The 15,732-nt window shown below is 38.0% G+C and overlaps 1 protein-coding gene and 1 pseudogene across 5 annotated transcripts in view; both read right to left on the reverse strand.

The window, feature by feature from the left end:
- NF1 (neurofibromin 1) overlaps window positions 1-15,732 on the reverse strand; it is a 259,093-nt gene that overhangs the window by 138,518 nt on the left and 104,843 nt on the right. For 4 of the 5 annotated variants that reach the window (XM_045773184.2, XM_045773179.2, XM_045773180.2 and 1 more), the window contains exons 17-27: window positions 14,565-14,726; window positions 12,532-12,781; window positions 11,934-12,007; window positions 11,625-11,708; window positions 4,763-5,203; window positions 4,236-4,375; window positions 3,853-3,975; window positions 3,301-3,384; window positions 2,506-2,622; window positions 1,744-1,925; window positions 1,414-1,625 (exon numbers count right to left, since the gene is read on the reverse strand). In XM_045773184.2, coding sequence (XP_045629140.1) covers window positions 1,414-1,625; window positions 1,744-1,925; window positions 2,506-2,622; window positions 3,301-3,384; window positions 3,853-3,975; window positions 4,236-4,375; window positions 4,763-5,203; window positions 11,625-11,708; window positions 11,934-12,007; window positions 12,532-12,781; window positions 14,565-14,726 — 1,869 coding nt within the window. The remainder of the gene's footprint in view (window positions 1-1,413; window positions 1,626-1,743; window positions 1,926-2,505; window positions 2,623-3,300; window positions 3,385-3,852; window positions 3,976-4,235; window positions 4,376-4,762; window positions 5,204-11,624; window positions 11,709-11,933; window positions 12,008-12,531; window positions 12,782-14,564; window positions 14,727-15,732) is intronic. The other variant, XM_045773178.2, reaches the window with a different exon arrangement.
- LOC148107992 (small ribosomal subunit protein uS8 pseudogene) lies at window positions 5,212-11,618 on the reverse strand (annotated as a pseudogene).

Consider the following 15,732-nt stretch of genomic DNA (forward strand, 5'->3'; position numbering starts at 1 on the left):
GTGGTGGGGGGGTAGCCGCAGTGGCAGCAAGGGTGCTTCCTAAGGTGGAAATAAGCCTACCGTGTTTGATGGCCAGCATGGTCTAAGTTTGGTGAACAAGAAGGAAAGTGGCACGAGGCAATGTCAGCAATGAGGCCGAGCCCAGGTTGGGTAGAGCCTTGTAGGCCAGAGTACGGAGAAGTATGAGGAATAAGATCCTACAGCTTTTAAACGGAAACAAATCTACAGGGAGTGACAGATTACCTTATTACTTAAAATTTACTAAACTGAAATCATTTTTGGTACAATATAAACTGGATAGCTTTTTAACATGGAAAAGGAGGACTCTTCTTAAATTTTTAGCATATATTATTAAAAAATAGTATGGTTTTAAGACAATTTTTTATTGAGAGGCCAAATAGGCATATTATATCTTCAGTGTTTAAAACAAGCAACATAATTTCAAATGCAAATATAGTGCTTACATTTTTTTAAAAATCGTACAGTGCATTATAGAAAAAAGAGTTGTGACCTGGACACACAAGCCTTTAATTCTAGCTCTAGCATTAATGACAACTAAATACAACATTTAACCCTAATCATTTCACTTAATACATGAAAGCACCAGACCACGTCAGGTTTTTGTTTTTTTTTTTTTTTTTAAGATTTTATTTATTTATTTGACAGAGAGAGGGAGAGTGCGTGTGCACACAAGCAGGTGAAGTGTCAGGCAGAGGGAGAAGCAGACTCCCCACTGAGCAAGGAGCCTGATGTGGGGCTCGGTCCCCGGACCCCAGGATCTTGACCTGAACCCATGTCAGGGGTTTTAATTTTCTTTTGATCAGGGTATATATATGTATATATACACATATTATACATATATACACATATTATACATATATACACATATTATCTATCTATCTATCTATCTATCTATCTATCTATCTATCTATCAATCATCTATTTTGGTGGGGCACCTGGGTGGCTCAGTCGGTTAAGCAAGCGTCTGCCTTCGACTCAGGTGACGACCTCAGGGTCCTGGGATTGAGACCCGCCGGGCTCCCTGCTCAGCAGGGAGTCTGCTTCTCCCTTTCCCTCTGCCCTTCCCCCAACCTGTGCACACACGCTCGATCTCTTAAAAACATAGAACATATTTTTTTTGATCAGTGTTTAAATGGCATTTTTCAGTGGAACAGGGAAGAAATCTGAGTTTTGCTGTAAGTATGAGGAATAAGATCCTTACATAGTTCAGGTAAGATCACTACTGAGGCTCCAGCTACTTTCCCACAGCTGAAAACCATTCGAATAATATCTGAAGTTTCTTTCGGCTCTAAAGTTTTAGCAATTCATGCAATAAACATCCCTGGAATGAATAAATTTGGAAGCATCTGCTATGTGCCAGGTCCTGGTTCCGCACTTTCTCAATGAACTCACCCACTGAGAACACGGGACCACATTGGCCAGCGCCATGGCTATCGGGAGCTCTCCCTGGTCTCCCATCATTGTGACCAACTCCACCAGCCTCTCAAACCGGTCGGCCAGCACCGTTTCTGCAAGTGTGTCAAATTCTGTGCCTTGCTGGAGGATTTTTGTCAGAACTTCCATAAATGTAGCTCTTGTCTGAAGATCTTTGTGATAACCTAAACCTGGTATGGACAGATAGATGCAAATTTAGTAACATGGCCTGTTAAAGTAATTTTGCTTGTCTTTCACGCCAGTTCTCTAGGTTTTCAATTTCTATATGAAGCTTTCATTTTATCTCACCTATGGAGTGCATGAGGCCACTGTCCACATTAGCATTGAGTAAGTTTGACATTGCAAGGACTGTACAGTGCCTCAGTGATGCCAGCCTCCGAGACATGCCACGTTTCCTGCCACCTGTTTGTGCATTTTCATCTTCAACTTCACTACAGTCATTCAAGAGGTTCATGAACAATGTGAAATACCTGAGAAATAAAAAGAGTGACTCTTACACAGTGAAGGCCACATCAACCAGAAGGCTAATCAGATATTCTGGAATCATGATATGTGCATCACGAGTGGTCTTGGGTATCTGTTTCTCTCTAGTCCTGGGGTAATCAGCCAGCGTGGCTCATTATGAAGTGTGCTGTGCTGAATATGATTTTATCCCGACAAAGCCAGTATGTATTTCATAACATAGGCATGAAACAGATGCAATCCTTCCTGGTCAATGCATCACTTCTACCATATAAAACAAGTGGTCCAAATAGTTTAGAGAATGCTATCTTAAGTGACTTAATGAGGTGATCTGGGCTCTATTGCCAATAATTCACCGCTTGGATTATCTTTAAAAACACAAAACCCAGTTGTTTTCTTAACCCAGTCCTGTCATGGGGAATATTGCTTCATGCATGGGTTATATTTTATAGGCAGCTGCTAATGGCCACAATACCAAAGTAATGAGGTCCATTTTCTAAATATAATCATCTGCCACTTTGGTTAGATGTTGTTTTGTTGTGTGTGGGCTTTGTTTTTTGCTTTGCCTTTTTGGGGACTGAAATTTACTTAAGAAATAACTGTGATTTGGCTTCCATCAATTCCACACCATCTCCTTCCTCCGGCTGCAGCGGAAGACCAGCCAGGAGTGAAACTACTGCTTCCATGCTCGCCTGGTCCAAGTCTCTGAAGAAAGAAAATTTAAGGACCATATAAATCTTTCAGGTTCTTCCACTTCACCTTCCCCTCAAATAAACACCTTGCTAAGTGAACTTTAGGAATTCAGGAACAATCTATCTCATTCAACTATTAGGACAACCTAAATAATTTGAGTTAACATGCATACTCAGAATGCAAAAATATTTCAAGTGAGGGAGAAGGTGCTAATAACTTTCATAAAACCAAGCCTCATGAAAGAAATCTATGTGAATGATTATGTAGTTTGATGTTTAATTATTTTCTGATATGTGGCAATAAGTATTTACCATTAGAGCAAATGCAGGGAATTACTTTTTAGAAAGACTCAACCTAATCAAGTTCCTTAAATATTACCTTTATCAAATTATAAAATAAATACAATCTAAGGCTTTATACATTTTATTTTCCAACTACAGACTATCCTTCCTAAATAGACAACACTAACTTTCCAAATAAAACTTTCTCACATTTGATTTTACTGAAAGTCTTTCAGTTAAAAATAGAAGATAAAAATTAATATATATAATTCAAATACAAAAGCCTGATATCCAAAAAACACATATTATAATAGCTATGATGAAGTAGTTATCAACACCCCAAGTAAACCTGCTAATACTTAATTAAAAGTCATTCTCTTTCTTGCATTTTCTTTTCTTTTTTTTTTACCTTGTAAGACACTTTACGTCATCATCTGCTGCTTGGTTTGATGTTCCCATTACCCAGTCTGTCAGGTATTCTACCATCTTATTCCTATAGAATGGCAGGGAAAAGGAAAATAGCAACAATTTTTTTTTTAAGTCACACATACACTTCTAGTCATATAAATATTTTTTAATAGTGCAAATAATTTGCCAAATCACTCATGTGATATGACAGTTTCATAAAGAGAGATGGCTACTCCAACCCTAATGGGCAGAAGGGCACTAACAGGCAACTTGGGTACTGACCCTCCACCTGACACGGATTCCCTTAGCCAGGGTAGCAGTCTGGAAACAGAATCAAATTCTTAGCTCAAGTATAATTTAGAAAAAAGGAGCACTGCCATGGGTACAAAACTTTGGGAAACTTGAAAATACAGGACAAGAAAAATAAAAACATAAAATGCTGCTTTTTCCATCCCCACCTTTCCCATGATAATCAATCAAGTACCTACTATTTTTCTGTACTTCATTTCACATAGGATTTATAAGACCCCACTTTGCTCTTTTGAGGACTCACCTAAATTTCATCTCTTGACAAAATGAGAGGTCATCTCTCCTTGCCATCATTACCTCAACTAACTGACACAGTTTCGTTTTTATTTGAATTGCATGGACCATATTCCCAAGCACACGAACATATCTATTTAGAGACAGAAACATTCAGGGGGAAAAAATATCAGAAATAACAAAAGAGAAGATTTTTCTAAATCTTTAATCTCTAAGAAAAATGATTAAATGTAACTACAAAAACTGTAGTATTTTTATTTATAGGAGTACATATATTACTTCTGGTTACCTTATTGTCACATCCCAATTTGGGTGCAATAAAGAATGGCAAATTATTTCCCTAATAACTGTCAATACTGATGTGTTTCTGCTCCATGTCAGTAGAATCCTTACCTGACTAGATTTAACATCATTGTTTCAATGCTAGCTTGCCCCAGATGTTCTGAGCTGCCTTCAGTATGATTATCTAGTAAATTCTTCATTATAGCTATGGTTTGCTCCACAAATTGCGTATTGGTGTCAGTCAATAAAACCTATATAAAGAACAAAATACATTTTGGCATCAAGGCACAGCAGACAGACCATACGGAGATGAAACTGCCTGACCTAAATGTCATACACATGCAGAAATGCGCCCACAGGCATATATCCAAATAGGCACACAGACATACCGAGACACTCATACCCACACCCAAGACATGCATAACTCCTGGCCCACTCACACACTACAGTTTCCAAAAACCAAAACTGATCCCTACATTAGATGATTCTTTTTTCTGCAAATTTTTGCCTATTTTTAAAAAACTGTGAGTGATGTTCATGCCAGTATCAAATTAAATAATTTAAAAAAAAAGGTTCATTATCAAACAAGTCACTCTATTCATAGGAAAGGGTAAGAAATAAAGCAGAGAACACTTTACCTGTCCTTGGGAGTCAAAAAACTTGCTGATGGTATTCTTCAATTTGTTAAACAGCATTGGATAAAGAGCAGGACTCAATTCAAGACCCACCAGGTCCTTAACATTGGTCCGTATTTGAAGTCCCACTTTCTCATGGTTACACACCATTAAGGATAACAGCCGATCCATAAATTTGCTGACAGGTGTATCTGCATTTCCCTCTGAAGACATCACTGAAATCATGGAACCCTTACGTTCACTGACTGGGCCCATGGGTGGGCTATAGGTTGCCAGGCCAGAATTGCTTCTCTGCTGCAGGCACACTCCCCCAAGGGCACAAAGGAAGCCAGTCATGTTGATCCATTCCTGTAGGGAGTCCGTGTCAGACAAATCTATGGATCCTCCTCCACTCACATGAGACATTCGCCTCTTAACAATGGTCTTGTGAAGGCTTTCAGCAGCCTAAACACAAAATTTTTATGGAAAGCATGAATTCAACCTCAATTGGTTGAGAGACTTGACAAAATTACTTTTTATCCAACATTTCTTCCATGACAAAAGAACATTTTTTTCCATTTAAAAAATCCAAATCTTCACTCTACCATTTCTAGTCACATCAAGCTATCTTACTGCCCGAGGCCAGATGAGCCTTACGGAACGGAGGTAGCGATGGACACACACGCACTATCAGATACAGAAGGTGGCTACAGAGTACAGCTCAGAAAGAAACATACGTTCCAATTATTTGCTTATATCAATTCCTGGACAGAGAGGCAATGTCTATGCTGCTTCAAGAAACATAAGCATTTGGAAATTTTCAACCAAGTACTGTGTGCACTTATTAGTGATGGCCCAAATTCAGGTGCTCTGGGACACTTTGCAAACACTGTACTACTATTAACAAAGACTCCGCGTGGCAAGGTAAGAGTAATCAAGCAAAAGAACCACTGAGCAGAAAGAGGCTGTAATGAAGGAAGTGCAGAAAGACAAGAAACAATACAAAAAAAAATCAAACTCTTTAAGAATCTGACTGAGAAGGAATCTTCAAAGAATTCCAATGCTGTTACTTTATGGAGTACAGATGAGAAAGAAAAACTCTTACTATGTGTGGCAAAGATTGTTTTCCAATTCACTTTTCCTTACACAGTGCTTACAAGCTAATACTCATCTTGTTACTGAGGACATATCAACCCAAGAAAGCAACATATTAGGGGCAGTCTGTGATATAAACGATGGAGAAGTACCACTGCATTTGCTTCCTTGTATGTTTGTTTTGTGGGAAAAACTAGCCTTTCTCCCATGAAGGGCTGCTTTGAATGCAGAACTCCTGAGACTACCATTTCTTATGGCACATGCATTTATTCCAGTTGTCACTAATATTAGAACATGGCTACTCTCCCTCCTGTCGTGCAGCGCATTACCCCTTTTAGGACCTGGGTTATACGTATTTATGCAAGTTCTCTGAACAAGAGTAAAGACAGAATGCAGCTTGCAACATGGTGACTTGACGTGGAGCACAGTGAAAGAACTACTGGATACAATGCTCCACTTTGACGAAGAAAGTCTAGATCCTGCATTTTAATTTTATATTTTCTGTCATCTACTTTGTGAGGTTGGCTGGACTGAGTCAGACAGCAGATCAACTTCACACCTTCAATGATTTGTGCAATAAGGAATCACTGGTATCAGACACAGATACGTCCACTGCAAAAGAACTTGCAGGCTGGCTTATAAGCAACAGTATGGTAGAGCATCTATTTGGACCAAATTTACATACTGAGATTATTAAACGGTGCCAAGTGATTCTGAATTTTTTTAGCAGCAGAAGGGCAACCGAGTACTCGGCATACTGACTGCATGAGAGCTGCAGCAGTGCTGAAACACTGTAATCAGTATAGCCATGACCTACTTCCTTTATTTATTAAGAATTTGGATCCAGTACCACTTAGACATCTCTTTAATCCAGTCGCAACTCTTGAGCCAAGTGTTCAAGCTGAACAAACACTGTACTTGGCATTAATGTTAATTAAAGCATTATTTAAAAAAAAAAAGCCTTATGGAATAATGCAATAGCAGCTAAGGGTGAGCTATCTAAACAGAGTTCTTTTGCATCTTTATTAAATACTAAACTAAGTAAGAGGAAGAAGAGCTCAGAAGAGCAGATCCATCACCTTAGTCACCTGCAGCTGGTCCTTAAAATATTGATAATAGCGATACCCATCAAAGTGGAAGCAGTTTGACAATGAAATGGATGAACAACTTACTAACAGACACAAACGTGCAACAGTGACTTTCAGATACAGAGGAATCCATGCAGGGCAGTTCTGATGAAACTGCCAACAGTGGCAAAGATGAAGCAGTGCTCCTGGTAGCAGTAGTAGGCACAATGATGGATCTAGCAATGAGGTGAATTCTAGCCATGCAAACCAGTCAGCTGCGAGCCCTAGCAGGGAGCTACAGTCAGAAGACATTGCAAAGGGCAACCCTCTCAGGTCCCCTTCCTCTTTGGGAGCTTTGTATTATCGCTTATTAAACTTTGCTTTACTAGCACTCAAAAAAAGACGACAACGATGACAATGACAACACTGCAAATATTCAAGCCCTTAAGAAAGATGGAGATGACAATGATGGTCATAATCCTCCTAAAGTCAGTTGTGGTACAGATCTTCAGAACAGCAAGTTAGAAAATCAAGCAGGCATTTGCTTAGGGGATTCCCAAGGCCTGTCAGAAAAAAAATAGGACAAGCGACAGAATAGGAAAGGACCTGGTTTTTAACACTGAATCAATGCCATCAGTAAATAATCAAATACAAAGGCTAGATGCCTGTTTGTACTCTCCAGACCCAAAGCATGATATTTCAGGGGAAATAAACACCGCTCATATAGCACAAGCATCTCAAGAATCTCGTATTAAACACACTGGCGACTTTCTTGGGGAATGACTCATTTAACTGTCTACAATGTATTGGTCCCTAGCATCACCACCACCACCATCACTACCACCATGATGGGCATGTTGCTGATGATATGCTAAGTGCAGCTGACGTCAGTTGCAATAGCTCCCAGATCAGTGCAAAATCAGAAAAAACATGGCTGATGTTGATGAAGAATCTGGGTGTGAAGAGCAGCTAGTTCAGATTAATTCACATGCAGAACTAACATCTTTCCTCCAACGACATCTTCCCAATTTAGCATCCCATTTATGTCTTAGTCAAGGACCTGCAGTTCATAAACATCAATTCAACAGTAATGCTCTAACAGACATTAATCTGGATAATGTCTGCAAGAAAGGAAACACTTTATTGTAGGATACAGTTCAAGATATGACTCAATCTTTCTGAAGGATTAAAAAATGAAGCAGAAAAACTTCTCTGTCCCTTAGTATGTTGATTTACAGACAGATTCAAGTGAGATTCACTGAAGGCTGCCTTGAAAATGTAGGCAACAACAGGTAAAGAGGAATTTTTTACATGGTAGTCAAAATTCATTTCGTATATTCTTATTTGACTAGGTGTGATGAATTCGCAGCATTTAATGTACTATTATCAACAGGTGTTTTAGTAATTGTAGTTTTCACAATAGGTTTAAAGACTTTTCTCTCAAGGGTTCATATTTTATCACTCAGCCTCGGTTAATTCAGTACTTTTTGGCACTCTTGATTAGATCGCCAACAGAAGCAATAATACTTATTCTCTTCTTGCTTCTAGGAACATAGTAGTGTTTTCAAATTACAGTTAAATGTTCTTGAACTGTGTCATGTTATATATATTTTAAAAAGGCTAAATAAGTTAAACTTAAGCTGAAATAGAAACATTTTGATAATGGCATTCTTCTTCCATCTGAGTGGATCTTTTGTGTCTTGATTTCTGCAGTACATAAAGAGTTAGGTTAGTGTTTTTCTCTAGTTCGAATTGTTTATTTATATACTTCTTAATGGGGTTCAAATGAATACTACAAATTTCTTGCTTTTCAGGTCTGTACCACTGGTATAATTTTACATTTCCCTTGATAATGTTCCATTCTCTGGCATAGTGAATTCAGTTATTAGCTGCATACATTATATTATAGTAATACAATGTTTTCAGCTTACCTCTGCACAGGCCTGATATAAATATCTAATACTAATGAATATTTAAATACTTCAAAACTTTTTTTTACCTAATTGAATTAGAAAAGGTATATGCAATATTTTACTTTCTGCTTTTGGTCTTTAAAGGGCTCGAATTTGATAATCACAATAGAGAAACTGTTCGCGTAGGAATAAGAAACCACTAGTAGACCTCTGTTAGTGAGTCCATTTGGCACATACTCTTTAAAAGGAATGCTTTTATTTTTTTTCTTTCAAGTTTTTATTTAAATCCCAGTTAGTTAACATAAGGTGTAATATTAGTTTCAGTAAAATGAATGCTTTTAATGGCTGGATGATATTTCATCAGTTACAGAGGTGCTATAGCAATTAATTTTAAAACATTAATTGTCTTTTAAAAATCTTTGTGAAACCACCAGTTTTTCAAGCAGTTGTTGTATCAGTTTATATTCCCCATACATGTATCTGCATACCCTATGACCAAGCAATGCCACTGTTAAGTATGTACTTTACAGAAATATATCTAGATGGTCATCAAAAGACACACTGAAGAATGTTCATAGCAGAAATATTCAAAGTAACTAAAATTCTTTGTATAGCAATCCAATGCCCAAAGAGAGTAGAAAGGAAAATTAAATTGTGGGCTGTGTGTTGAATGAAATAGTTAGAGCAATAACAGTGAATGAACGACAATGGTATGGAATAGTGTGGATGAGTCTGAGTGAAAGAAGCCAGACATAAGAGACTATATCTCTAGCACTCAATTTATATCAAGTTTACAAACAGGAAAACTACTGTATTTAGGAGTTAGCATAATGGTTACTCTTGGGTTGTTAGTGAGTAGAAGAGGGGCACAATGAAGGCTTCGATGTGCTGGTAATGGTTTCTTTTTATTTTTTTTTAAAGATGTATTTATTTGATAGAGAGAGAGCATAAACAGGGGGAGGGGCAGAGGGAGAGGGAGAAGCAGAATCCCCACTGAGCAGGATGCCCAATGTGGGGCTCGATCCCAGGACCTTGGGATCATGACCTGAGATGAAGGCAAATGCTTAACCAGCTGAGCCACCCAAGCACCCCGGTAATGATTTATTTCTTGATGTGGGTGTTGGTTGCACAGGTTATGTTCACCTCCTACTATTTTGAACTGTCGCTTAGATTTATACATCTTTTTGTATGTATGTTATATTCCAATAAAAAAACAAAGTCCAAACCTAAGATTACCATATACATTTTTTTAAGAGCCACTAATATTTTTTGTCATAGACTAATACACTAACCCAGAATATCAAACTTCTTTTAAAAAGCTTTGACTCACATGAACGAACCTTGCAAATATTATGCCAAGTGGAAAACAACAACAGTCATATTGTGTGAAATGTGCAGAACAGGCAAATCTACAGAAAGCAGACTGGTGGTTCCCTAGGGTCGCGGGTAAGAAGGAGATTAGGGAATGACAGCGCAAGTATATGGGTTTTTTTTAAACTGGGGTGATGGTTGTGCAACTTTGTAAATATACTTTGGTTTTGTCTTTCTTCATGGTCCATGATGCCAGCTGAGGTTGTCGGTATCAGTACAATGCAACCAAACTGGCAGGACGGGAGCAGAGTATTCTGTTATTCTTCTAGACCTTTGAGTTGTAAATCAAATGTGATCACTCCACACTTGTTTAACACCTCCCTGTGAAGTTCACAACAATTTTCCCAACTCTCTGATAATCAATGATTTCAAATTCATCAATGTAACCATGCTTCATCATTATAGTCAGAAACTGGGCGATGACTTTGGAACATGGCCTAATGAGAACCTGAGTTTGCCTCTCTTTTTGGCACCACTGATGCTCTTGAAAGCATCTGCCAGGATGTTCATGCATACCATTATGGTGACACAGAAAGGTGGAAGAAAGTAACAGTACATTTTAAATGAGTGAACTGTATGGTATGTAAATTATATCTCAACATAACAGTTATCCACCCAAAAAAGCTTTCATCCGAAGGCTACATGTCCTCTCCAAATGACATTAGGTACATACTTTTGCTTTACAAAAACAGAACTTTTTTTCCTTGCCCTAATTAAGCATGACAAGAAAAAAGCAATGGGAGGCTAACCAGTTTTTCTAAAACACCTAACGAGAGCAATATATGGCCATTACAAATCAATTATACACAAATACCAATTAATTATTAATTTCTGGGGTAACAGATGAAAATAGTTGAATGAAATGTCCAAATGTTTAAATTTCCTTTAACCTATGGGTTCAATCTTCTGCCCACCAGATCCCTTAATTAGAATGCCTAACTAAATAGTAAAATGTATTGTTTCTATTTTAATTTATTTTCTCTAACTTTGTCGTCCCTTTCCTGGAAAGTCCGTGAAATACTCCGATGGAGAAATAGAAGGAAAGAGGGTAAAGGAGTGGTCTCTACCATAAATCATCTCTAGCTGGTGCTGGCCAATATTTCTGCAAAAATGGCAACGTCTGATATCTGTGCTGTCTAATACAGTAGAAAATTGCCACATGTGGCTAATGAGTCCTTGAAATGTGGTTACTGGATGACTGAGAAACTGAATTGTAACTGTATTTAATTTTAATTAATTTAAATTTTCATTTAAACTTAAGTAGCCACATGTGACTAGTGACCACCATAACAGTGCAGTTCTAGACGAGCCACAACTAAATAACAGTCTTACGACAACTATACACATACTATACTAACAGTGACTCAAAAGAGTATCGAAGTGAAATACATGTGCCTAGCAGATCAATTAAAAGACAAAAAATCAACTTTACAAACTCACCTGGCCATCTTCCATTTTAGCTTTTGGGTAGTTGAGGATTAGTTTTGTAGCTTGTTCCCACTTTGCATGCGTATCTTCCCAAGCCTAAAATGAAGGCAATTACCACTTGAAAGCAACTTTAAACCTAGAACTAAAAATCAATCAGCAGGAGACAGGTCTCAAACTTGGTACACATTATAATATCCTACTCGTAATACATGCAGATCTTAGATTTGCTTCAAAAGCTATTCCGTCACACACACATGACACGAGGCTTCTACATTTGCGGGTGCGGGCCTGGGAGGGCTGTTTCTGTTGCTAAGGGCATACCTCAGTGTTTCCTGCAGTGGGATGCTCAATGCGCCTTAGAAGTGCCATCACTCTCTTCTGAAGTGCTGCTCTTCCTAAGCAAAGACAACAGCAAATCAACTTATTGCACTTGGAGCCCTGCTTGCCAAGGGAAGCCCTGGCGAGCCCAACCCATAAGGCAGAGTAGGAGGAGGGGAATGAACGCTTCAAATGACAAAGGTGAACACTTCCTTTTGCCAGCTTCACCGGAAAGGTATTTAACTTGGACTCTACAATGTCCGCAGCATAAAATAACTATTCCCACCTATATTTACTCAAAACATGTGCCAGTGTTTAAAACTTCACTATATTTAGCTCAGCCACAGTAAATTATAAAATTTGTAACTGACAGCAAGTTATACTGCCAGTTTTTAAACAAATGTACTAAATATTAAAAGCTCAGTGAGAAGTTAACAATTTATTTCAAATGCTATTTACTTTCACCCTATCTTGTATAGAAAAGGATTTCAGGTAAGCTATCTGAATGAACCCTATAAGCTTAGAAAGCAGTTAGCACCATCAGATGTCGTGTGATTTAAGGCAAACTGAGTGGGATGTGGGGAACACTATCCACATTTACCTGTTGACATCATATTGCTGACAGAGGCAAATTCCATAAACGTGTTATAGTTGGGCAAGAAGTTGTGCACCGACACCTCATCCACCCCACACCGGATATCTGCTTCCTCGCAGAGGTGGCGGAAACAGGACATGGCCACCAGGACAGCTTCAGTGTCAGGGCTCCACAGAAACATGTACAGGGCCACTTCTAGTTTAGTCTGAGCTTGTCGGCAGATCGGCGGGGTGCCGCTGCACCCTGCTGCACTATCCTGGGAGTCAGGGATGGGAGGCATTATGTTGGCAACTTAGGTAATTTTATTTACAAAATCCAACAATGCAACATGCTGTGTACCATATATGTCTGCATACAATAACCCACAAAAGCTTTCCCCTGCAATCATGACAGCAATTTTCAAACCTCGAAATATCTCGTCTGCGTGAGAAATGAGATTATCTAGACCAACATCATGCTACTATTTGCCCAATTTCAAGTCAAACAGGTATTATCTTATTCCAGATTCTAGAAATGCAGATTAAGCCAACACAAACAGAAGTAAAGCACCCACAGCATAAATCTGAATGAAAAATGCAATGCACTTCCAACTCAACTATAAACGACAAAGGAAGTATAAGAAATTCTATCTACCTACTGGGGGAAGAAATAAAGTGCACTAAAATGAGGGCACAAACAAAAAGTAAATACTGCTGTAGAAGATACACTTGATTCTGGATTACATACTCCCAAAAGAAATCTTCATTTATAAAATGAATATAAATTCCACAGTTAACACAGACAACAGTAAACCCTGAACTGGTTATTTGTTGTTTTGTCCTTAACAGAAGATTATACTGAAAATTAGGGATAAAAAAGCTTTGGTCTGTACTTCTTGATCTTCAAGCCTAACAACAGAATGCCAGTGGTAAAGTGGACCCGCAAGATCTTCTGTGGAATATCAACACAACCAAGATTCCCACAGGCTATAGAATGGCAAAGATTCAGAAAGTTAACCTAACCACCCTGCAACAAGGCTGTGAATGCATACTGCGGACCTTCCCATGAAAAAAGAACTGATATTCATCTCCACTGATAAGGATTAAAGAATGTACTCTCTAGAATGGGAGCTGCATACTAAATGCCAGCAATGTTTTTAACAGTAAAGATACCATTAAAAAAAAAAAAAAAGATTTGGTCTATAAAAGCAGTTCTTTTGTAATGATTTAATATTTTCACTTATATTATGGTTTTTATTTTTTATTTATTTTATTTTAATTAACATATAGTGTATTATTGGTTTCAGAGGTACAGATCTGTGGTTCATCAGTCTTACATAACACCCAGTGCTCATTACATCACATGCTCTCCTTAATGTCCACCACCCACTCCCCCCCACCCCCCTCCCCTCCAGCAACCCTCAGTTTGTTTCCTATGATTAAGAGTCTCTTATGGTTTGTCTCCCTCTCTGATTTTGTCTTGTTTTATTTTTTCCTCTCTTCCCCTATGATCCTCTGTTTTGTTTCTTAAATTCCACATATCAGTGAGATTGTATGAGAATTCTTTCTCTGATTGACCTTTACTGTGATTTTTAAAAAGAATTATGCACACAAATAAAAACCACAAATGCTTATCTGTAACATCAAGCAAAATGCTTTACCTCCCAGTAACTTTGTATTTTTGGTAGTCGGTACAACTTCTAAACTTCTGGGATATGAATGGTCTTCCTTTATGCAGTAGAGGTTTATAATAATTATAGCTATCAGTTATAGCTTGTTAAGTGTCAAATAATCAAGTTGCTATTTACACGAATCTCATTTAATCCTCACAACAATTCTGGGGCATAAATTTTTATTATCTCCATTTTAAAGTTGATGAACTAGGTCACAGAGATGTTAGGAACTTGCCTGAGGTTCCACAAAGAGCAGTAATGGAACCACAGTCTAAGCAGTTCTTTATCACGCTATATTATCTAGTTGAAATTTACCAAAGTTCATTCAGGAAAAAATATACAGCACAGATGACAATGACACAAGAAAACTACGAAAGGGGCTGCTTACCATGGATGAGTTTCCTTTCCCCTTCCGAAGAGAGGCTCCAGGAGTACAAGAAGGTAGTAGTTCTTCATGATTCATGGACATCTGACCAGTAGTTCCACTCGAAGGAACATCACATCCTACCCCATAAAGGAAGAGAAAGTGACAGGAACTTCTATCTGCCTGCTAAAAAGAAAAAAATAAGTAAGCCTTCTCTGAAGCACTGATAACCAAGAAAAATAATTACATAATACAAGCTGTCTTCCTGTTTGAGACTATCCTGGAAAACCTCTCATCCCAACTCCCACCCCTTACCTTGAAGAATAGGCACTAGAAACCCAGTAGTACAAATAATGTTTGTTCAATGTCTTTGAAACTCCTCTTAGCTTTTCACCCTTCAAAGCATCAGGAACAACAGATTCTAGAAATGCAAAATTAACATTTCTAGATCTAACATGGACAGAAGTAAAACAGCAACACATAAATCTACCATGTGGAAAATATAATGTACTTCTCAGTCAATTATAAATGACAAAGATTTTCTCCCACAGGATTTTATCCTGTGATATGTCAGGATAATTGGAAGCTGGCTCTTCTGAGATTAAGTTCCTCTGGACCAGTAATTAACTCTGGTTTATAAGGCACGTATGTTGCAGGGGTAACTTTACTGACCAGACTACTACAGATTGATTACTGGATTACTAATGCTTATACCCTGGAGAATTATAACCCAGACAAGGGTATGAAACCCTGAAGTCTACCCAGATGCCAACTCACCATTAGACTATCTGTAAACAAAAAATTTAACAAGCTGCATGGTACACTGAAAAGCATGAATTTAATACGTTTAAGATTTTTTTGTAGCTATGATTCTAGAAACGGATAAAAATTCATTGGATCAAATACTCCTGAAATTACGACACAATAGAAAAAAATTTAACTGACTTCAGAAACTTTATGTTAAAAGAAATTTAAGGCTCTTCTCTAACCCCGTAAAACCCTGCCCCATGTTTTAACAGGAATCAAAACTTCTCACTCAACCCTAGGGAAGAATACTCAGATATTCGAAGAGGTGAAACTGTTATGACAGGAATATAAATAAACTTAGATTAAACACCCTCAACCTCTTCCCTTCAGATAATTGATAGATAACATTCTCTGGACTAGCCTAAGCCATAAAATTCAAGCCTTA

Source organism: Ursus americanus, chromosome 23 (genome assembly GCF_024610735.1).
Source record: "Ursus americanus isolate L20-20 chromosome 23, mUrsAme1.1.p, whole genome shotgun sequence".
NCBI lineage: Eukaryota > Metazoa > Chordata > Mammalia > Carnivora > Ursidae > Ursus > Ursus americanus.